This window comes from Copadichromis virginalis, linkage group LG10 (genome assembly GCF_057382275.1).
Source record: "Copadichromis virginalis isolate Kocher_CV1m ecotype Utaka linkage group LG10, C_Virginalis_male_GT1.1, whole genome shotgun sequence".
Lineage (NCBI taxonomy): Eukaryota > Metazoa > Chordata > Actinopteri > Cichliformes > Cichlidae > Copadichromis > Copadichromis virginalis.
The window spans coordinates 16,644,502-16,666,884 of record NC_140627.1 but is presented as its reverse complement, the minus strand read 5'-3'; the positions used below and the strand labels follow the sequence as shown (position 1 = coordinate 16,666,884).

Genomic DNA, 22,383 nt, shown 5'->3' with positions numbered 1-22,383 from the left:
ATAAACTTGGCACGGGTCCCGAGTGATGTTTGTTAATAATATTTGTTGAAAAAGTCTCTAAACGTTTAATGAGCGACGTTTTATGGCTTTTAGACCGCTTAAATGACCGTGCAGCTGGTTTCCTGAGGGTTGACTTACTTTTGTGTTTTTTTTGTTTCAAACACTACCCTATAATATGTTGGTGTCTGTGAGATGTGTTCTGTGGAGTTGTGGCTCTGTGGCACCACCGCAGACCACTCCCACGACGAACCATCGCTTTCTGTGTGTTGTGTTCTCTGCACAGGCCTCGGTGCTCTGCGCGTAACAGCAACGCCGCTCCGCGGCCCCGATCAGGAAGTGAATTTGAAGAAAATAAGCGACTGTGGAGGTAGAATGACATAGGGAGCGGGAGGTGGAAGAGAAGCAAGCGGAAAAAGAAGCGACTAACAGAGGGAAGAATCGACCTGCTTTCTGGACCTGTATTGGGCTGTTATCCCGGGATATACTGCACACAAAAAATGCTTATAAAGGAATAGTAAGTAGGTGTGTGTGCAAGTGAGAGAGTGTTCGAAAAGGTAACGTGTGCGCGTTTGCCTGTCTCCCCCGTCTCCTTTCGCACCGCTGACATTGTGGCCAGTCGCCCGACCGGGAAATTGCAATAGCGCGGCCAGGGTGATGTCGAAACCCCGCACCTGCTCGGTGTCCGTGATCATTTTTCATGCATGCAACACTCTCGCCACCCTGAAGTATTCGCGGAATAAACTGAGAGGGAAATTTAGCGGCAGCTGTAGTTGCATCAGCAGCCGGCGTGGCTGTGCCCTTCACATCCTGCATCACAAGCCATCAGCTGAAATCGGGAGGCTTTCACTGTGGTGGCGAACAGAGTAATTCCCTCCGCTGTAGTGCTAAAATGACGGATGCTCGAGAGGAGCTGAGGGACAAATGGCTGGCGTAAGCCGCGTCGTGCCAGCGTCCATCCCTGTTAGCCGCTGTGGCCATGTTATTGATGCGCGGTGAAGGTGAAACGACCGATGAAGCATTCCAGCATTTGCATCTAGAGGAATGGAGACAGTGAGATGGAGAATGACCCAGGGTGGATGGTTGATTAAGGAGCAGGAGCGGTGGGAGTGGGCAGGTAGAGGAGGTGGGCGCAAAGCTTGGGGGAGAAAAGGGCAAATGGCGAGGTTTTAATGCACCAGTTAGATGTTAGAGAATTTGGCTGCTGGGCCGAAAGGATGCAATGGTACACAGTGTGGTTTTGTGGCTTGAAATGGGGAAAAAAATTAAATTGACAAATTGTTTGAATGCGTTTTTGCGGGCCTCTGTGTAACTGACTGAGGCCTGCTCACTCTTAGCTGGTGGTTAAAATAAGGGCAAGGCCGATGAATGGCAGATGAACTGGGCTGATATTGTCCTTCAAATGGAGAAAATCCTGCACGTTTTAATCATCATTGTCACACAGACAGAATGTTGTTCCTTTATTTCTTTGCTGGTGTCAGTGTGCAGTGTGTATATTAGGTTTTCTGTTCCAGGAAGCTGATGTTCACCTGTTTAAAAAAAAAGACACAAAAAAGAACGATGTGTGCTTCCTTTAGGTGTTCTGTGTTTTAGTAGTTTCAATGATATGCATCGCCTTTTAAATAAAAAAAAAATCCAAATACATTTGGGCTTTTTTCACATTTTTTATTATAAGCATGTTTGTTGCAATTTTGTGGCAAGGTCAAACCTGAACTGTGTGGCAGAAATATCTAAAAAAAAAAAAAAATTCTGATCAGAGTCTCTCTGTCACTGGTTATTGTCTTGATTTGCCATCACATCCTCTACATTTAATCAATAAATGGCCCAGCACAAAAAGCACAGGATCAGAGTGATGGCATCCTAAAGATCTGAAGTGATTAGGGAGACTCTGGGCCTCAACAGCCAGCCTGGAAATTAATTAAATCAGTCACGATTAAATTCTAAATGTATTTACGCACTGTCAACACTCAAAGATGCTTGTACACGCACATCCACACACAGAGTTACGCACGCCAAGATACCATCATGAGGGTCAGGAGAAAAAGAACAGATCCATGTCCAGTTTCTGTAGTGCTCCTCACCTGAACCACTGACCTACATCACTCATGATCCACTTTTCTTCAGCTTAAGCACTTTGGCAGGTGTACATGCATGTAGCACCTGCTTTAGATTTTAAAAACCTGATTTTTTTTTTTTAATAAAAACCTGATTTGATCAAAGGAATAGAAGCAGGAAAAAGAGGAAGACGGAGGGAAAATAGATAAAGAGGAAAAGAAGAAAAGACGAGCAATGCAGGATGGGTGTTTGTTTTCTAAAGCAACAAAGTGACACCTGATCTTCCTGTCAAGACCATTAGACCAAGGAGACTTGCAGAGAGTAAGAGAAATATACAATCACCGGCCATTTTGTTAGGTACACATTGCTAGTACCAGGCTGGACTCCCTTTTTGCTGTTAGATCAAGGTGCTAGAAAATTTTCTCAGATATTTGGTCCAAATGGGCAAGCTAGCATCTAGGGAAAATTGATACATTAGAGTATCAATTATAGATATCAACAGACCTTCTATTATTGATCACACCTAATTGCTGTATTGTCAGAATCAAATTGAATTTAGTTGCCAACTTGTCTCCATTCAATCTTTGACTGGTAGCAGACTGACTCCATCTTATGGTCGGTTTTAGTGACAGCGTTGATGTGCTTGACAGTCTCATTTTGCAGAAAAACATAACTGAAGAGAGATAAGCTTATCTTACTGGATAAAACAAATGTTGACAAGGTTTAACTTTGAGGACATAATTTGCATTTAAAAAGGTGACAAATCATGGCATATGTTATTGGGATACTCAGCGTATGACAAAATGTTAAAAATCACAGTTATATCTTGTTGCAAGTGAAGTATTATGACAATATTGTACTATGGGGTGTCTGGTGAGTCCAGCCTGTAATAGCATCATAGAGTTGCTGGAGATTTGTCAGATGGTCAGGTTGGCTGTGGTGTTTGAATAATGTTCAGATTGTATTCAAATGTGCTAATGAAACATCCCTCACAACATTACACCACTCGTTTGAAGCATTAGATGGATGGATCCATGCTATTATTTTGTTTACGCCAAATTCTGACCATCCCATCCAAATGTTGCAGCAGAAATTGAGATTCATTAGACCAGGCAACATTTTTACAAGCTTATATTGTCCAATTTTGATTAGCCTGTGTGAATTTTTCTTAATTTGAGCGGCTGTAGCCCTTTAGTATTAGACATGGTTACAAATGGTTATTTGAGTCAGTGTTGCCTTCCCATCAGCTCAAAGCAGTCTGGCCATATTCCTTTGACCTCTGGCATTACTACCCCCCCCCCCCCCCCCCCCCCCCCCCCACACACACACACACACAGAGAACTGCTGCTCACTGCATTTTCTCTTTTTTTGGACTACTCTCTGTAAACCCCAGGAGATGGTAGTAGGGCAAATTCCCATTATATAGTACTTTCTGAAGTACTCGGACCAGCCCCTCTGACACTAACAACAACGCCACATTCTAACTTACTTCTTTACCTTTTAATTTGATCTTCAACAGATCGCCTTAAATGCGTCCACATGCTTAAATGCATCGATAATCGCCCTGTGCCTGGGTGATGAGATATTTGCATTAACAAACAGCTGAAAAGGTGTATCTAACAAAATGGTCAGTGAGTGTAGAAGAAGCATTATGACTACTACATTTTCTGTTTTTTACACCGACAGTTAAATTTTAATATTTGCCTTAGGCACGCAGATATTTCTTTCACCATTTAAAAAGAGATGAGCAGTAATAATTTTAATGCATCAGAAAAAAACAAAACAATGTAACTGCAACCCTTGTAAACAAAAACAGAACTTATATTGGTAAATTCAAATCTCAAATGTTGTCATTTGCCATTAGGGCCAGTCCCTGCCTTCTTTGCAGCATCTGGTCTACCGGTCAGTGTTTGGCTGGGACTCAGAGCCAGATTACACTCAGTGGCGAATGGGATGTAGGATTAAGTGAATTTGGGCATACCTCACACACTCGCAGAACAAGCAACAAAGCTGCATACTGTACATGTGCATTCTGTGGTCTGGGATGCAGGAGGCGGTGCAGCATGTTTAAGCTGCTGCTTTATTGTGTGCAATGTAACAGAGCCCAGATGTTGTGTGTGTGTGTGCTTGCATGTTTGTGCAGAATGAGTTTTTGCTAAGATGTTGAATTCTGAATGTGTGTGGGCATCTGTGTAACTGTTAGCGTTGATGGACTGTAAAGTTTTATTTCTCCATACACATCGATGTGCCAGAGTTCTCTAATTGTGACTTTATTCATTATTCTTCATTGTACGCGATCTTTTTAAAAAAAATCAATATAAAATCCAAGAATGGGGTTATTTAATCAAAACAACAGTGCAAAGTTACATGTTGATTAATAAATTAGCATAAAACTATGAACTCATTAATAGATTACTATAATAAAAATAGTAGATTTTTCAGTATAATATTTGTATGTATACAAATATTATTGTAGCTTGTATAATGCAACATGCTATCTCAGCACTCCTAGTTGGATGTCTTATCATTATTTTTTAATGTGTCATTTTATCAATATGAGTGAAATGCAGATTTTGCAGGACAAGTTTGTTGGTGATGTGTGTATGTGGCCGTGTGTTGGGCTTCTGCATTTCCCCAGTGCTTGTTTTAAAACACAGTGATACAACAGAAAAAAATTAGACACAGCAGTTATTGGAAAAGGCAAAACAAAAACAGCAGATGAACCAACAAATGCTGCTTGTATGAGAGAAATCTGATGTCTGTTTATGTGAATTCAAGTGAATTTGACTGTTTTCGTTCACATAGCCCATATAAACATTCGGGGATTTATTTGTAACTAAGCAACAGCAAAAAGATCATGCCTTCTTTTTTTTAATGGTTCAGTGATACGAGGGTCACATTTAAATACATGAAATTTATACTAAATGGGACTTTTAATATTTTATTTTTTTCCAAATGTCTCATATCCATCCACACAAGGATAGATTTGTTAGATTTGTCATTTACTTCATCTTAAAGAATAACTTCTGAACAACTTGTGTTATACGATGAATTGAAGTTTAGCTGCTGTCACATACTTTGTATAGTTCAGTACTGCACATCCAGATAAAGACTATTATCCTTAGCTCACACGGCACAGCAAAAAGGGTGTGTATATGAGAAAAATTGGTATTCCAATAAATATTAAGTTGAATAGTTAAACATGGCTTCTCATGTTGTCAGCTTGACATTTTCACAGAGGAAGTTCATTTCCCGCCAAAGGCACAAGAAAACACCTTTCTGGGGATTTGTACTCAGACAAGTTCAGTGTGCTTTACAAGGGCAGTTAAAAAAAACTCAACAGAGATTCTGAGAAACTTGAATTGTTCCAATGTAGCATGAAAACAGCAAAAGATCTGACTTCACAATAGCAAAATTGTCCATTTCCTATGAGAAAACCCTATGAGGAAACCTGTGGTGACAGTGGGGAGGAAGAACTCACTTTTAAAAGAATGAGCCCAAGTCTCCAACATGCCCCTGAGTCTGTCAGGGGCATGTTGGAGACTTAAGCTTCAACTGTTACATCACAACCAAAAACATTTTGAGTTTTTAGCGCATTAAAAGAAGCATCTTAAACAGTTTAAACAGAATCATCTGGATTTTCATGTCTTTTTTTGTTCATCATATTTGGTGTGAATGGAACTGTGCTGCATGTCTGCCCATTGTTCAGTATACATTACAAGCACGAGTTCAGGAGTTTTAGTGTAACATTTTGAGTAATTTCACGTATTCTTCCCTCTTTTCCAGTCGAGTGATTCTTCCTATTTCCGTGGAAGAGGTAAGTGCTATCTCAGTATATTTCAATGTGTGTAAGTGTCTCTGTGTGTTAGCGAGATTTGCTCAAGGCTCAGCCTATGTTATCTGATTTTTTTTTTTTTTTTAGCTCTGTTTCCTCAGAAGCTGTGTCAGTAAAGCTCCTCTTCTTTGGATTGTTTTGTGTGTTTACATTTTTGATGCCCACATGTTCTAACACATTTTTCATATATCCACACACATCCAGCCTGCATAGGAAAATCCAGCTTAAGAGAATCTCTTATCTTAGATAGACCATTGAATCCACACAGTATTTCACTGTCCTTACACTCTGTGTCTGTGTCCATCTGTCGTGTCTTGTCATCACTTCCATTGCAGTCTGCCTGTCTATTCAGGCCTGCATTGTAAATGAGTCACCTGAAACTGCTTCCATGACATCACGCTTACCCCCCACCTCCTTTTTCCTCTGCCTTTATATTTTTGGAAAATTAAAGCAGTCTAATCTACTTTTGCTAGAGACCTATGACTAATACTGCGCATTTATTACAAAATATTTAAATACATTTAAATCACTTAATCTTACTGTAGCTTAAAGCATCGGTGTGAAGCACCAGTGCGTGCTCAGACGCTGCAGTGTACCACATAAACGCCAGATCAGTCACAGGAATTCAAGAATTCAAATCGGAGACTTGACCAAATCATACTGTTTCATATTTTCGTTTAAAATCAAAACCACGAAGCAGTGGAATGAGAAATAAGTAATGCTGATTTCCTCCGAAGGCGTTTTCAGATTTAAATGTTTCTTCTCTTAACTGTGTCTGTTTGTAGACATTATCTTATTATCTCCAATTATATCTCTTAATAATCAGGCAGATTTCCTCTAAAGCACAAGAAGTGGACACTGTGTCACAAGCAGATGCTGAAAAAGTACTGAAAAGGAAATATTTGAGTTAAATGTGACAAACCTAATCCTAAAGACAGTTAACCAACTGAATCCCATCCCTCGAGCATGTCTGTTTCCTTCTCTAAATTCAGACTCTCTGAAACAGCAGTCTTCAGTTATTTGCCATTTCACTGAGTGAAACAGTGTTTTTTTTTTCAGTGAGACTACTGACTGTCAGAGCCTGGTGGTGGTAAAACCTCCCTGAAGAGTTTTGCTGAAATTGAATTTCCTGTCTGCTAACTTCTTGCCAAGGGCCACCGTTTAAGATAAAGCTTATCAGTACTTTATTTGCATGAAAAGTAGAAAGTTCTGGCGTAACTGGACAAAGACTGATCCCACAAGGCAAGGTCGAGTTATAATTGTCCAACGCTGTTACCCAGGAGGCTTTGCTGTTCCTGCATCCCGTTTTTTCCGTGGGTAGCTACAGTATCCATGCCTGTTCAGAGGGAACCGTCTCCAGTGTCCATTTGGCTTTCCAGTTTTTTTGGTTTGTTTGTTTTTTTCTCAGCAGATGTGTCTAGTCATTGAATAAACTCTAAGAAGCAATCATGGTCACACTCACTGCTTATTTAGAAAATGTAATAGTTTGCATATTTCAAGAAGGTCAATTAAACCTCTGTGGCTCATTTCATCTTTTTTTTTTATTGCGGCTGCTGTTGCAGAGTAATCCTTTTTTTCCAGATGAACAAAACCAACTTTCTGAAATCTAAAACATCTGGCAGTCACAACTCATCACTATGTTTTTGCACTGAACAGAGTGATCTGTGGGTACCTAAAGATGAATCCACCCCCACATGCTGGTCTTGTTACACTCAGCAGAACTAGTGCTGCGAGATGAACCAAACTTATCTTTAAACATTTGGCTTCCATTCACCATCCCCATTCATTTCATAGCTCCTGCTCTAATTATACGAGGTATCTAAAATTACTACCTAAGTCATGACTTGCCTAAGGCCTCTCACGGGACTACCAACACCAAATTTCAGAGAAGGCTCATCTTTGGTAAATGGCCTGTATTTATATAGCGCTTTTCTAGTCCCTAAGGACCCCAAAGCGCTTTACATATCCAGTCATCCACCCATTCACGCACACATTCACACACTGGTGATGGCAGGCTACATTGTAGCCACAGCCACCCTGGGGCGCACTGACAGAGGCGAGGCTGCCGGACACTGGCGCCACCGGGCCCTCTGACCACCACCAGTAGGCAACGGGTGAAGTGTCTTGCCCAAGGACACAACGACCGAGACTGTCCAAGCCGGGGCTCGAACCGGCAACCTTCCGATTACAAGGCGACTTAGATTAGATTACCACTTGACTCCATCGTGAGATGTTCTGTCAAGCTTAGTTATTTCTGTGCCCTATAAATGTATGTATATGTATACAAACGTGCCGTGGCAGGCGCAGCATATTTCTTCAGCCTAAGCATGAGTTTTTGTTGAGATTACCGCAGATTGTCAAATCCTCTTTGTTTCCTGCTTGCCAGGTTTTGCTGACCGCAAGAGAAACTTGCATTGTGTGTAAACACATAATCAGCGTTTTCATCATTTGAATTTAGTGAATGACACAGAAGTGCAGGAAGTCATACCTGGCAACGTCTGAATACAAAGAATAACTTTTATATGTCTCCTGTTAAAAGGTCAGAATACATAATAAATCAACTTGTCCCATCGTTGCGATGTTGTAAGCGTGTCTGCGTTCTGGTCCAGCTTTGTGCAGAGGTTATATGTGGATTAGAGGTGATTAAAAAATGAAAGAGCCATTGTCCTGTGCTTAAACAATCACATGCATACTTGGGATCAGGGAGAGGGGGGTGAGATGAAGACAGAGGCGTGAGACTGAGAAGTCGTGAAAGAGAAAAACAGTCGGGTGCGACATAAAAGTAGACAGGATGAAAATAAAATGTGGAGAGCAAGCATAAGTATATGGGAGATTATGAGAATTCAGGAAGAAGGAGAGGAATATGGAGCAATCAAGGAAAAGAGCCAAAGAAAAAGATGAAATGCACATGAAAAAATATACCTGTGTTTCACTGCGAAAGCGCTCTCATCTGGGTAATAATACATTGTAACTTCAGCATGTGTTCTTTTAAGGTAGACTTGAGAGGAAGTAGCTTTTTATTTGTCCCTTTAAGCCATGTTTTTACATCAATCCAACTATTTTTATATATTTTTGTTTTTTCCAGTACCAGGTTGGCCAGCTGTACTCTGTGGCTGAGGCCAGTAAGAATGAGACGGGTGGAGGAGAAGGAGTGGAGGTGCTAAAAAATGAACCCTATGAGAAAGATGGAGAGAAGGGACAGTACACACACAAAATATACCATTTGCAGAGGTAAGTATTTGTACAACAGGTTTGCAGTGTCAGACGATGCAGAAGAAGAATCTTGCATTCGATTCATTCATTTTTCTATTTCATATATTTGTACGTCTATTATCCCGTTACTTCAAAGTCTTAATTATATTTACTTCAGCTTCATTATATAAAGCAGCAGTTAACAACAAGGACACCATCAAGAGCCCTAATAATCTGATGATACCCTATGAGCAAACTCTTGGTGACAGTGGAGAGGAAAAATTCCCTTTTAGAAGGAAGAGCTGTCTGGCAGAACCAGACTTGGAGATCGATTGGAGGGGAAAGAGAGTGCATAAAATAGTAACACAGCATAGCATGCAAACTGGCAAATAAACACTTGGGCAGTGGAGACATAATCAGTCAATTATAGCAACACTTAGCACTTCCCACCCCAGAGAATATTTCTCGTGAATCCCAAGTGGGAGCTGGTTTCACAGGAGAGAAGCCTGATAGCTGAAGGCTCTGCTTCTTATTCTACCATAGTAAGCCTGCACTCTGACAGTGGGATGCTTTACTGGGATAATGTTTTACTATGAGGTCTTTAACATTTGGCATGATCATTCGGAACTTAGTTTGTTTAGAAGGAGAAATTTGATCTCTCATTCCAGTCCATGTTAGCACTGTCACTGCAGTGTTTTGGATCAGCTGAAGGCTTTCCAAGAAGCTTTTAGGAAAACCTGATAGTAAGGTTGGGGTTCTGGACTGTTTGTTAACCTACAAAGATCTAAATATGCTGATAGCACACTGATGCATGTAAGTAAGCTACCAGAAGCAACCACATGTAGTTTCTGCCTATCAAGGTTTTAGTGCTTTTGTTGCTTTAGATCTTTATAGTGGGCATTCATATGTATTATAGCTATTCATGTTTATATTGCAAAGCTAAATCTAAAGCTTAATATAAAGGACTTGGTCAGGTAAAGGAAGGTTTTGCTGTGATGCTTAAGACCTCCAATATGAGAACTTATAATGAAGTTAAATAACTGAAATAAAAATGCTTTAAAATGAACTAGGCTTGTTTTCTCTTCACTCCTCTGCCCTGCAGTAAAGTGCCATCATTCGTCAGAATGTTGGCTCCAGCTTCAGCTCTCAATATCCACGAGAAAGCCTGGAACGCGTACCCATACTGTCGCACAGGTACGACACACATACACGCAGAGACACTTTATACCAGCACACAAAATGCTTAATCTCTGTGCTTTTGGTAATATTCATCACATAAAATACAGATTTGATTTGTGACATTTATCAGAATCACGTGTTTTTGTAGCTCAGGGATGCCTCGCTCAGTGGATTTTATTTGTGAAAGAAATATACCTTTTTTTTTGTTTAATAGGGGTTTAAGATAACTGATTTAAATAATGGCGCACACTCTTGCTAACTGTGTGTCTCTGGGTCTTTGTCACCTTGAAAGAGTAGCTGAATAATTTACTGTATGCCCAGAGAGAAGAGCCGTGCAATCACTCGAGCCTTTCAGGCTGAGATCACACACAGCCTGCCAGTTGCCAGACAGCCATCTGTCACACAAACACACAGAACAGGCAAAGGCACAACCTGTACCTACACACACACACACTGACAACTGGTGTTTAACAATTCCTCGTGACATCTGTACATTGTCCAATACTGTTAATGCGTATTGGTAGTGTTTCGTAGTGTTTTCAAATGTTCCTCAACTCAACTATTCTTGTGTTTCTCTCTGTCTGCTCCTGCGCTGTCTGCCATCGGGCTCTGCAGTCATCACTGTAAGTATGCGTGTTTACTTTGGAAATCGTGTGCGTTGACACAAAAGACACCTCAAACCTTGATGCTGAGAGAGAGAGAGAGAGCGAGTTAACCTGAAAGTTGAGAAAGACATGTGATCTATTTCAGTGGTGAAGCAGCAGGCGTAGTCAGACACCATTACTTTGTGTGTGCTTCATGTATTACTCAAGCTATGGGGACCTAAATCTGTTCACACAATATGGAGATGTGTTCTTCTATTGGGGCGGGGGGCTCCCTATTACAGAAATCATTAAAAACTTTGATGAGGACATTTTTGTTAAGGTTAAGTTTAGAAATGTTTAATTATGATTAAGGTGATTAGGGTTACAGTAAGTTAATGTAATGTCCTCTTAAGTCCTGGATACACAGCTGTATGCGCTGGTGTGTGTGTGTATGAGAACAGGAGTTAGGTGATATTTTAAGATCCTTTGCTTACTCTTCCTGTTTCACTCAATTTTACTTGTGTTTTCTCTGCAGAATGAGTATATGAAAGATAACTTCTTGATCAAGATTGAGACATGGCACAAACCTGACATGGGACACCTTGAAAATGTAATTATTAATGGCAATAATGACCTTTGGTGCTACATGCAGCAAGTTGAATGTCCATATTTTGAGTGGAAACAATGCAGATGGCACAAATGTGGTTGGGTTTTTTTTTACAAAATGTTTAATTTATCGATGGTGAGGTTTATAGTCTATTTTCCTCTCCTTGTGGTTGTGTTTTCTGTTGTTTAGTGGTTTCCTAATCAAAATCTGCTTCATAATTCTTATTTGAAATCCAAATTGCATCCCCCTTTTGTAGGTGCTCATATTTACTGGGACAGTGCTACTATACATGCATAAATGTAAATGTTATGTTATTAAAAAGCTATTTTATTCCCTGGAGAAACTTGCCTTCAGACACAGTATCTAGTTTTGTTCTCTCTGTCTCTGTTTCAGGTACACGGTTTGGATGCCGAAACCTGGAAGAAAGTGGATGTAGTCTATATTGATATTGCAGACAGAAGCCAAGTGGAACCAAAGGTGAAAACATCACCTTAAAATCAATGAGACCATCACAGCATCTAGCTTTCATACTTACGTGTCACCTTATACATGTTGTTTATTGTTGGGGGGCTTTTGCCATTTTTCTTCAGGATTACAAGCCTGAAGAAGATCCTTGCAAGTTCAAGTCAGTGAAGACAGGACGAGGACCTCTAGGACCAGACTGGAAGGTGCAGCTTTTTTGTTGTAAACATCTCAGTAGGCAGAGGCACATTTTTCAACCACTTTAATGTTAATCACTGATGTGCAAAATACAAAATATATTTGCACTGATACTTGTTGCTTAGCAACTATGATGTTTAGCCAGTGATGCCTGATCTGTGCAGAACAAAATTTGGTCATATGCAGCAATATAATGTAGCCACAGCTGCTTCTAAGGACATTAGGGTCCTGTCTTTTATCAGTTTTTCCTGAGTGGTTTTATTTAGTTGAATGGTTTTAGAAGCCAGCCCTTATTTACAGTTAGTATATATTATAGTGGATTTTTTAATCAATACTTTTAGTTTTAGAGCCTTTTTATTATTGTCAAAAGGTGTTGGAGAAAATCAGGAGAAGTGATGACCTCTGGATTTCTAAAACATTATTTATAGCCCTCAGTGTATCTTTATTGATTAAATATTAGTTGAATAGAGGCAAAGGTCCAGACATACAGATGTGTTATGCCTGAGGAACATTTGGTAACGTAAAAAAAAGAATGTGTTTATGTACTTGCAGAAGGAACTGCCTAACAAGAAAGACTGCCCACACATGTGTGCCTACAAGCTGGTCACTGTCAAATTCAAGTGGTGGGGCCTGCAAAATAAAGTGGAGAATTTCATTCAAAAGGTTTGTTGAGAGGTTTTTTGTTTTATTTGCTTTTTACCTTATTATCATTTTGACACAACCAGGAAGCTACAGGTGATGGCCTGCTACTGAGGAGGGTTTATTGATAAAAAAGTCATTTACATTGTTTATCCTGCGGGACATATCCTTTTTTTCCTTCCTTGACAATATCTGTTAATGGCTGTTGCACCACGGTGTGTTATCCTTTGCACACATACAGTAAATCCTGACCGCTTGAGGTAGTAATGGAAAAAGGCACCACTCACTATCATGTCTTGACGCATGCTCATTCATCCAGGTAAATAAATACCAAAAGACTGATTCTGTTCACCTTGATGAAGCCTTTTTAGTGGGAGGAATGGTACTCCGTGAATTGTACTTATGGCCATTGATCCATGGTCATTGATCAGTGGAATTTGATCAGTGGTTGTCTGTGAAGGTTCTCAGTCAGAAGGTTGATCAGTGGTTGTTGATCAATGGTCATTACAATTTGCTTATTAATGATCAAGAAACTGACCTCACAGCCCATTGTTCCTTCAGTGGTGCTGGTTTCAGTCGTTATGCAAATGTACTGTTTATAAGATCAGGGAAACCTGCAGTCAGCTCAGACTGAAGAAGTCACTTGAATGAGTGATGAAATGTTTCTCCCAATGAAAACTCTACATCCAGATGAACAGAATCAACCTTTTGGGACTAACTATCATGTTCCACATGTAAGCTGCCAGGCTCTCCGCGATAAACGGGGTAAAAGATTGGAAACAGGATGAAATTACACATCTCTTACGTTAAGAAATCCAGCTCCTTTAACTAATCCATAACTTTTCTCTTTATTGTTTCTGTTGTCTCACAGCAAGAGAAGCGTTTGTTCACTAATTTTCACCGCCAGCTGTTCTGCTGGATTGACAAATGGATTGAACTGAACATGGAAGACATACGTCGCATGGAGGAGCAGACACGTAGGGAGCTGGATGAGGTAAGCCAGGCAAGATTAAATTGAACTTGATACAGTGTATCTTTTAATGTTTTCTACCACATACCAACAGTTCGCTTTCCCCTATCACCTCCTGCAATTCTTCTGTGGGGACACAGAAGCGTTCTTAGGGCAGCCATGAGACATGGTCGATCTGGCGTGTTCTGGGTCTGCTGCACAGTTTTCTTCTAATTGGGAAAAGACCTTGACTGTCTCTTTTCGATGTAGAGTTCCTCTACATGTAGTCTCTCTTAGTCCCTCTCATAGGATGATCACAGACACCCCTTAAAGCAAGCTAGTTTATGCTGCTTGTGTATTATTCTTTTGACCAGGATCAACCAGTAGATATGTAGCTTTGCATCCGTCATCAAAACAACAGACCTGTACAGCACTCAGCTGTTGTACTGGTGCTGTACCAGATTTGCCTGTCATTCTGTCTCACTCATGAACAAGCCCAAGAGGTACTTGAACCCCTCCACTTAAGATGACACCTTAATCCCAATCTAGAACAGGAAACCCAATCTTTTCAGGCTGAAAACCATGACCTCAGTCTTAAAAGTGCTTATTCCCTGCTATTTAACACTTAGTACAGACCAGGTCAAGGCCATGCCACAGTTTGATGAAGCCAACACCATGTAAACACCTTGTTATAAGTAAGGCTATGATTGTAGTCCTTTGCAGACACACACACAGACAGCTGTGGAGCAGACAGACATACTTTATTATACTACTTCTGTCTGCTTGGAAGATGCAGTTCTTTCATATGCAGCAGCTCAACTTCTGCGTATTTCACACACATATTTCGTTGCCTTGAAATGTTGTGATTACTAGACACTAAAGCAAACAATTAAAAATTTATTGTGTGATTTTTCTCTTTTGTCAGATGAGAGTGAAGGACCCTGTGAAAGGGATGGTCGCTCTAGAGGACTGAGGCTGTATTGGACCGTGAATGCTGCTGCTCATCAGGTGAAGTTATTTTTGTCCTTTGTGTGATTGTAAATTAGTGCCATGACATGTTAATTGGAATACTGAATTTTTTTCCCCAGTCTAGCTGCTCATTGTAATTTCCCAAATCCAAGGTGATGTGTTCAAATTGTTTGCGTTGTTTGACCAGAAACCTCAGTGTTTTTTTTCTTCCGTAGTTAAGAAATTAATCAATTAGCAAAACCTTTGTCTTGTTTTAAGCTAAACCTTAGTGTCCAAGAGCCCTTTAAATGATCTCAGATATCAGTTACAGTGTATAAGTAACAAGAAATTGCAGCCAGTGAATGAAGTTATATGGTTATTAGGGATCACAAATGTTGGATTATTGAATCTAAAACAGCAGAATGTGACCTTAATAAGTCGCCAATTAACACATTTAACAGGCTTTTTTGTTGCTAAATTCTTCACTCTGATTATCGGCTAGTTCACATGCATGTTGTTGCTGGAAATGAGGTTCACAAGAGCAGGCACGCTTGAATTCTGAGTACATTTGAGAAAAGCATCCAACTAAATTTACATATATATTTAGTTACATGCTAACTAAATAGTATGCTTTTAGCATGCCACTAACTGCATGCAATTTATTTTAGCATGCAATAAACAATAAAGCAGAGGTGTGGACTCCAGTCACATGACTTGGACTTGAGTCAGACTCGAGTCATTACTTTTATGACTTTAGACTTGACTTGAAAAAATGTTCTAAGACTTGTGACTTGACTTGGACTTTTACACCAGTGACCTGGGACTTGAATTGGACTTGAACCGGTTTACTTGAAAAGGCTTGATATTTCACCCCAAATCTAAAATTTAACACGCATATTATGTAGAAAGTGTGCGCCATTAATTCAGTTCATTCATTCATTTATTCAAACCACACTCCATACGTATGTGTGCATGAGCTGTAGCACAGCCAGTCAAATTAACCAGATTTTTTTTAAGAAGGAAAAAAAAACGCTCAAAAATGCTGCAAGGAGTTATTTTTTTTCAGGTACATAAATTATGAAGTAGTCAACACAAAACCGAAATGCAATATGCAAAACATGCAAGAAGAGAATCACAGAATCACAGACAGAGATGGAACAACTTCTTTTTTTTTTTAAAGACTCAAAAGGACTTGAAATTCAAAGTTTCAGACTTGTGACTTTACTCGGACTTTTACACCAGTGACTTGAGACTTGACTCTGACTTGCCTGACATTACTTGAGACTTGACTTGTGACTTGAGGATAAAGACTTGAGACTTACTTGAGACTTGCAAAACTTGGTCCCACCTCTGCAATAAAGGAAATTAATTGTTTTTTAGGCAATTAAAAAAAGCAGACAATGTAAGTGATGACTGTCTTTCTGTCTTCTCTTTTAGATCAGAATATCCAGACACCAGCGGATTCACATCCTCCTTTTGTCTCAACTGACGCAACATCCGACCGGCCGGTCCAAAGCCCACCTCTTGCAGTCCAATTTGGTTTCAGGGACCTGGACCCAGTAAACTTCCAGTTTTCAGCTGATGTTCTCCGTCCTTCCCTCCTCTCACACTCATCTGTACTTTTGGTTTCTTTTTTTGATCTAGTGTCCCCATGTTAATTGCTCTGAGGCCTCCAGTAGCAAAATTATAGATCTTGTCAGTCAGTCCTCTCTTTCTGTCTAAATTGTTCTAAACTACAGAGAATAGTGTCATTTATCTCTGCAATTTAGGATTTATTTCTATTTAGGATATCCCAGTAGTGTATATATAAAGTATATCGGAGAGTTGAATAATTGTACTGAAGTACATATATATGTGTATATACATATATATATATATATATATATTAAAAAAAACAAGATTTTTAAAATGATTCAGTACATTTTCTGAGTGGATGTTTATTTTTTTCCAGATCAAGCCAAGCTGTATGCTCAGTGCTGTGTTGCTTGTTTGATCCTTTAATTTCTTCTTTTTTTGTCATTGTATCTCCTTTTCTCCATTTGTGTCATGCAGTGTTTCCCTTTCTTATTGAAATCGATTTGCAAATCTACAAATCCCAGCTGCAAGGTTGGGATTGTGCTAAGAGTTTTGTGTTATCTCTGCTATAAATCTGACCTAACAGATACGATTTTTGCCCCCGTAAAGATGTTGACAAGTTCATTAGCTTTTCTGCTGCTTTGTGAATGTGTGTTTGCATATATATATATATATATATATATATATATATATATATATATATATATATATGTGTGTGTGTGTGTGTGTGTGGTTGTGGCAGGGCTTAGTGGTGTGTGTCTTTGTAACATTGCTAGGTCACCAAGTTTTTCAGCTGTATTTTTCATGCCTCTTTCAGCAGATCCTCCCCAGTTTCATTTGGCTGTTCGGGGTGCTCGAAATTGCCGTAATTGAAGATTGTGTCTGAATAAGTATAGAGTAATGCATATAAATAGAAATACAGAGAGAGCAAAAGCTGAGAGGGGTGCTGGTAAAATGTGTCACCCTGCAAAATAAAAAATATAGAGCAGACAACTGGAACAGTCATAAACAAGTGTAGGCCTGTGTCTTTTTTTATTCTTCTGTTGGTGACCTGTGCTGTCATTCTGCATCAGGTCTTGCCTTGTCATCCGTTGTGTCATCTTCAGTGGATAAATGGTGTTATCCAGCAATAGCAATAACTATCATGACACACTGGTCTCTCCTTGGTCATTGCAGTTTTAGTAAACTGGAGCGCCTCAACTCAAGAGGGCTCAAGTTGCTTACTCATCATTAAATTCCATGTTTATTGTCTTTGCATGGGTTGATTTCTCTTGTGGGATCTAAAGGTTGCTATTTAAATTTGTGTTTTGTTTTGGAGGGGATTTTTCTGGGTGTATGCATGAGTGTGAATGTGTCATGCAGGGTAGTGAGTGTCTTTGTAGAAAGTTGATCCTAGTTACAAACAAGGAACAAATTAAGCTACAGCGGGCACTATTTTGTTTTTCTTCTTGCTGGTGTTTGTTTGGCCTCCTTTGCCTTCCTTCCGTCCTGTCATCTACTTCACATCCTGCACATGTTTTAACAGTATGGAAAGCTTAAAGAGAAAGCAACAGGTAACGAGACAAGAAAATGATTATGGACATTTTGCACTAACAAGCTAATATTAGTTCATGTAAAATAATTTAGAAACTTTAAAATAATAGATAAATAAAGCCTATTTTTTGTAGTTTATGCACAATCATTACTAAAGTACAATAATGCATACTTACTGAATTTTGTAGTATAAATATTAATTTCACTATTGGGTTTTTCATTTGCAATTACTAAATAAACATGGTATCGATCAAGTACTGTCATCAGTCAAAATGACATCTGTCCCAAGCATTGCAAGAATTATTTCTTCCATTGACTCTTTAATTAGGATAAGTTATTTGCAGAAATTCTTAAAAATGCAAAAGTTTTCTGGAAGACTTCCAGAAGTTACTCTCATGTTAAGCTACATTAATCTAAAGGACTATTACGCTGAATCTGGTTAGATTCAGGTTTTCAGTTTACAGGGAAACGTGGAGCTGAATTGGCTCAGCCCTAACCCTAATTAACAAGAAAGGTAAATGATTGACAGACATTTGAGCATTGTCTTTGAGCCTAATCTAATGTGCACACACATTACTGATGAATTATTAAAAGGGACTGTTCTGAGGATCATTATCAACCTTGTGAACTATAAATTTTAAAAGGATAATGTTTGATCTTTTTATGTTTGCATATGCCAGATTACTTGAATAAGGCCATCGTGGCAAACATTTTTCTGTTGCCTCCTCTTTGACTCCAAAACACTGGCCCTGGATATTCAATCCCTGCACCTCTGTGTCCATCAAGTGTCTCACTCAGTGTCTGTGATGGGGCTACCAACTGATTCATGGAGGTTTGTGGATGTACTGTATGTACTGACTTTGTAAATAGTAAATAAATTATTGTAGATGAACACATATATATAGATCAGACTGTCCTGCCAAAGCCTACAGCACACCTCTTAACACTTGATCCTCTTAATTAATCGCTATCTACTCAGCATTACACACCCCACGCTGGCCACAGGATCAGAAAATGTTGAGTTCTAGTTGCTGAATTTAGTAGTGGTAAGACATTTTGAGGAATATTGTCAACTGTAGTCATAAAAAGGCATTCTTACATATTGTTATAGATGTTTAGGCTGCTCAAGTGAAGCAGCACTTCACATTTGGAGGAAAAAATAAGAAAAGAGCCTGTTTACTATTTCCTGTCTTTCATTATTCCCTCACAGGTACCACATCTCATTGGCAGGACAGTGTATAAATATATATTTTTGTTCTGAATGTTGTACCTCTGTTGTCAGTCTCTGAACTACACTGACTTCTCTCTGCAAAGGAACGGCAGCTTGGGTCACTTCATTGATCCACATAATTAGCTGATGGCGTCGGTCCTTCGTGACGCCGGGGCACGAGTTAGACTTTGCCCTCCTGTGGTTAGCAGTGGGGGAATCGAGGGGAAATTATTCTACATTTCGGAGCAGCTTCAACTGGGTGCTGGAGTGTTGGAGCTTAAAGCTACACATGAGAAAGGACAAAAATATGTGGTTGTTTGAGAACAGATACTGATGTTTTTAAAAGTCTGAACCTACAAACTTGTGAGAGAACGTGGTTTAACAGAGACAATCTCATAGTTATCTGTTGTTAGATTCCTCGATTTATAATCAGAGTATGAAACCAAATGATTCCATAATAATCCCAAACTGTTTTTAAATCGTTAAATCTCTCTTTCTCTCTCTTACTTTCTCTCTCTCTCTCACTCCTGTTAACTCGTCTCCTGTTTTTCTTTCTTTTATTGTGAATTTGTGCCTTTTTGTCATTTTATCTTCTAATAACACTACTGTACATTGGAGACATAAAGAACTAAATAAAAAGAAACAAAGCAACTGTACATAAGTTTGATGTGAATGCTTTTTTAAAAATTATTTTAATGGATGTCATCGGTGTGAGATTATTTAAACATGGAAGACAATGTATGTTTCCTAAATGCAAGGGAAAAGTGACAGACAGACAGTCAAAAAACGGTTCAAATATAAGCTAAAAAATGAACATTGACTTGCCTTAGCAAAATAAATCAAAACAGTTGTTGAAATCATCAAATGTTAATTAAAGCTACAAAGTATGACTTTTGAATATTATTCTTTGGTGCCCCTGGTGGACCTATAAAACACACAGACAGCAGACACCACACACATACAGACACAAACACTGTAGGCAGGGTAGAATTAATCAGGCTTTTTGTGGCAACGATTACTTTAAATCCTGATTATGAGGCAGAGGATGGGCTGGGGCTGAGAGCTGCTACATATTTTGTTAGATGGTGATGAAACTACACAGTGTATGGATGTTTGAGAGGGAATATTTGACTTTACTAATGAACCACTGAGGATATTTTAGCTTATCAGTAAAAAGAAAACTGAGCTTACTAGTTGAAATATGAATGAAAAATGTATTTTGGTTCTTGAATCTAAAGATCAGAAAGTATTAATCAAGTTTTATGTTGTGATTTTGTTTGTTTTAATCTTTGTGTCTGTTCTGTTGATAACCTTTCTTCTTTCTTCCTATAGATGGCTTATTTATATCATGCACAACCATCCTGCAAGACCACAAAAATAACAGAATGAATCCCCGTAATTAAAGCATTACGCAGTCAATAAAATCCTTATAAAGTAGCATTTTAATGTGTAATGCAGAGCACCTTTCACATTCCATACTGTTAAGAAAATGAAGGATTGTTTCATACAAAGCAGGCTTTAGTGAAGCAAATGCCATGTCAATAAACAGACATGTCTATTCATAAACACTTTCTCACTGGGTTGTTAACCAACCTGGGATAATAGCTTGATCCGATGTTACGCTTAAGTCCAGCGTGGGCTGTGTGTGGGAATTTGCACCCAGGAGGGGAGCAGCTGAGAACAAAGTGAGGAAACCAAAAACAGTATCAAACAGTCAAACCAGCCTCACCACAGGAAAACAGATTCCCTTTGGACATCTCTGTCATCTGTGCACACAGCGTCTACTGCTTTTCCGGATACCACAAGACAGACACACAGACAAAGGTAATGGTTTAGTTAGACAGAGGGATGCTTTTGTTCTCATGAGGCAAAACGATCTCAGTAACTTGTTTGCGTGGGGTTTTTTGTTTTTTGGGTTTTTGTTACAGCACACTAGCAGTTGGCAAGTATGAATACGGCACAACAATCTGTTTCTCTTGCAATCACTGGTCAATTTAAAATACCAAAGTTAGGACTTCGTTACTTTTTCAAGGAGGGGCTTATAATAAGGGTAAAGAAAACAGAAGTTAGTAACATTGTTATAAAGAACAAAAAACTTGTCAGTGAAAAACAACTAACTTAATTGATGCATAATTAAAATTAAATAATATCGATAACAAAAGTTGACACTAGAATAGAAGACTAAATAAAATAATTTCTGCCTTTTAAATTGTATTTTTTTCTTCTTTGATAAAAATTTGCATATTGTCATAGCCTCGATTATTATATTGTGACAAGTTGTTATTGTGGTTAATATCTACACTGATATACGATGAAATTGACCTCACTAGCTAATTTGGCTAATGTTCTAAACAGTTAGCTAGGTAAGAAATTACATATTTTGCTGTGGATCTAAATTAAGAGCACAACAACAATAAAAGAGATAAAATGTAAAGACACTGGACTTACATATGTTATGTGGGTAGTCATATTGCCAGTTTAACAGTAGACTAATATCTATATCTATATGAACTACCATCAACTACTTTGCTAAAAGAGTGTTAGCCATAACAAATATGTTAGCGTGCAGCTTGTTGTGCACATTGTTGCCCCCAGGTGGCCAAATGAAATTCAGTTGAATTTAATTTTAATGTGTCCAATCACAGCCATCAGCAAGGGTTGGTGGTGAGGAAGAAACCCAGAAAAACAAATAATCTAAGCTATCATAACAAAGCCACAGTTATTAGACAATTTTGACACAAACAGGACAAGGTGTTGCTGTTACAGTCTAGTCACAAGTCCAGGACATTGTTGTTGTTTTCTTTACTTACTTTAAAACTAGTTCAAAGGCCAGAGCAGCCAACGGCAACAAATATGCATTGCACCCACTATTTATAATTAGCTTTAAAAAGTCAAATAATTTCTACAGCATTTTTGATAAAGTTTTATTTAAAATATGTCCAAAAATGACTCTCAAGTCTTCCTGTGTTTACATGTGATCTTCAGGGCACTGTCACTTTAACACGGCCGAGGCTAACCATGATTAGACGTGATTAAAAAGCAATTTGAGAAATGACTCCGGGGCATCCCTGTCAGGTTTGGCTTTGTCTGTTTAGTTATTTTTGCCCGGCTCTGGTCTATGCTCCCAGCAAACTGAATGTAGTAAGGATAAAGCGTATGGCATTTCTATTTGCTTACATTTTTCCCAAGCCTGTGTGTATGTGTGCCTACAGGGGAGAAAATGAACACCGGCAGGGGTGGAACAGACAAGTGCAGGTAAGACCAGCACAATTCTGTCTTTGTCTCCTAATGCAAATGAAAGGATACAAAGTAGGTAGGAACAAAGTCAGAGATGGAAATAAATGTGAGGGAAAGCACAGATCACATGTAGAGATAGTAAAACAAAAGAAAGTAACCCTCCCAGCTTGCATTTCATAATCA

General features: G+C 39.0%; 1 protein-coding gene and 1 long non-coding RNA gene across 2 annotated transcripts; one reads left to right on the top strand and one right to left on the bottom strand.

Annotated features, from left to right (window-relative positions):
• Nucleotides 1-554: 554 nt before the first annotated feature.
• Nucleotides 555-19,619, top strand: pitpnab (phosphatidylinositol transfer protein, alpha b). The gene is made up of 12 exons (XM_085470280.1): nt 555-1,106; nt 5,839-5,869; nt 8,973-9,118; nt 10,182-10,273; nt 10,874-10,881; nt 11,378-11,452; nt 11,843-11,926; nt 12,040-12,117; nt 12,662-12,772; nt 13,620-13,742; nt 14,623-14,705; nt 16,083-19,619. Exons 1-11 carry the CDS (start codon nt 1,042-1,044, stop codon nt 14,668-14,670), a joined length of 861 nt encoding a protein of 286 aa, XP_085326406.1. The 5' UTR covers nt 555-1,041; the 3' UTR covers nt 14,671-14,705; nt 16,083-19,619.
• A 573-nt stretch (nt 19,620-20,192) lies between these two features.
• Nucleotides 20,193-21,531, bottom strand: LOC146700180 (uncharacterized). Its single transcript, XR_014922520.1, has 3 exons — nt 21,412-21,531; nt 20,557-20,747; nt 20,193-20,324 (listed from the first exon to the last, which is right to left on the bottom strand). It is a non-coding gene; the product is annotated as an uncharacterized LOC146700180 (long non-coding RNA).
• Between the last annotated feature and the right edge of the window lie 852 nt (nt 21,532-22,383).

Coding starts and splice junctions, on each gene's coding strand:
- pitpnab (XM_085470280.1), top strand. CDS start 1,042: ATGGAGACAGTGAGATGGAGAATGACCCAGGGTGGATGGTTGATTAAG. Junction 11,453..11,842: donor ACATGGGACACCTTGAAAAT/GTAATTATTAAT, acceptor TCTCTGTTTCAG/GTACACGGTTTGGATGCCGA. Junction 13,743..14,622: donor CACGTAGGGAGCTGGATGAG/GTAAGCCAGGCA, acceptor CTCTTTTGTCAG/ATGAGAGTGAAGGACCCTGT.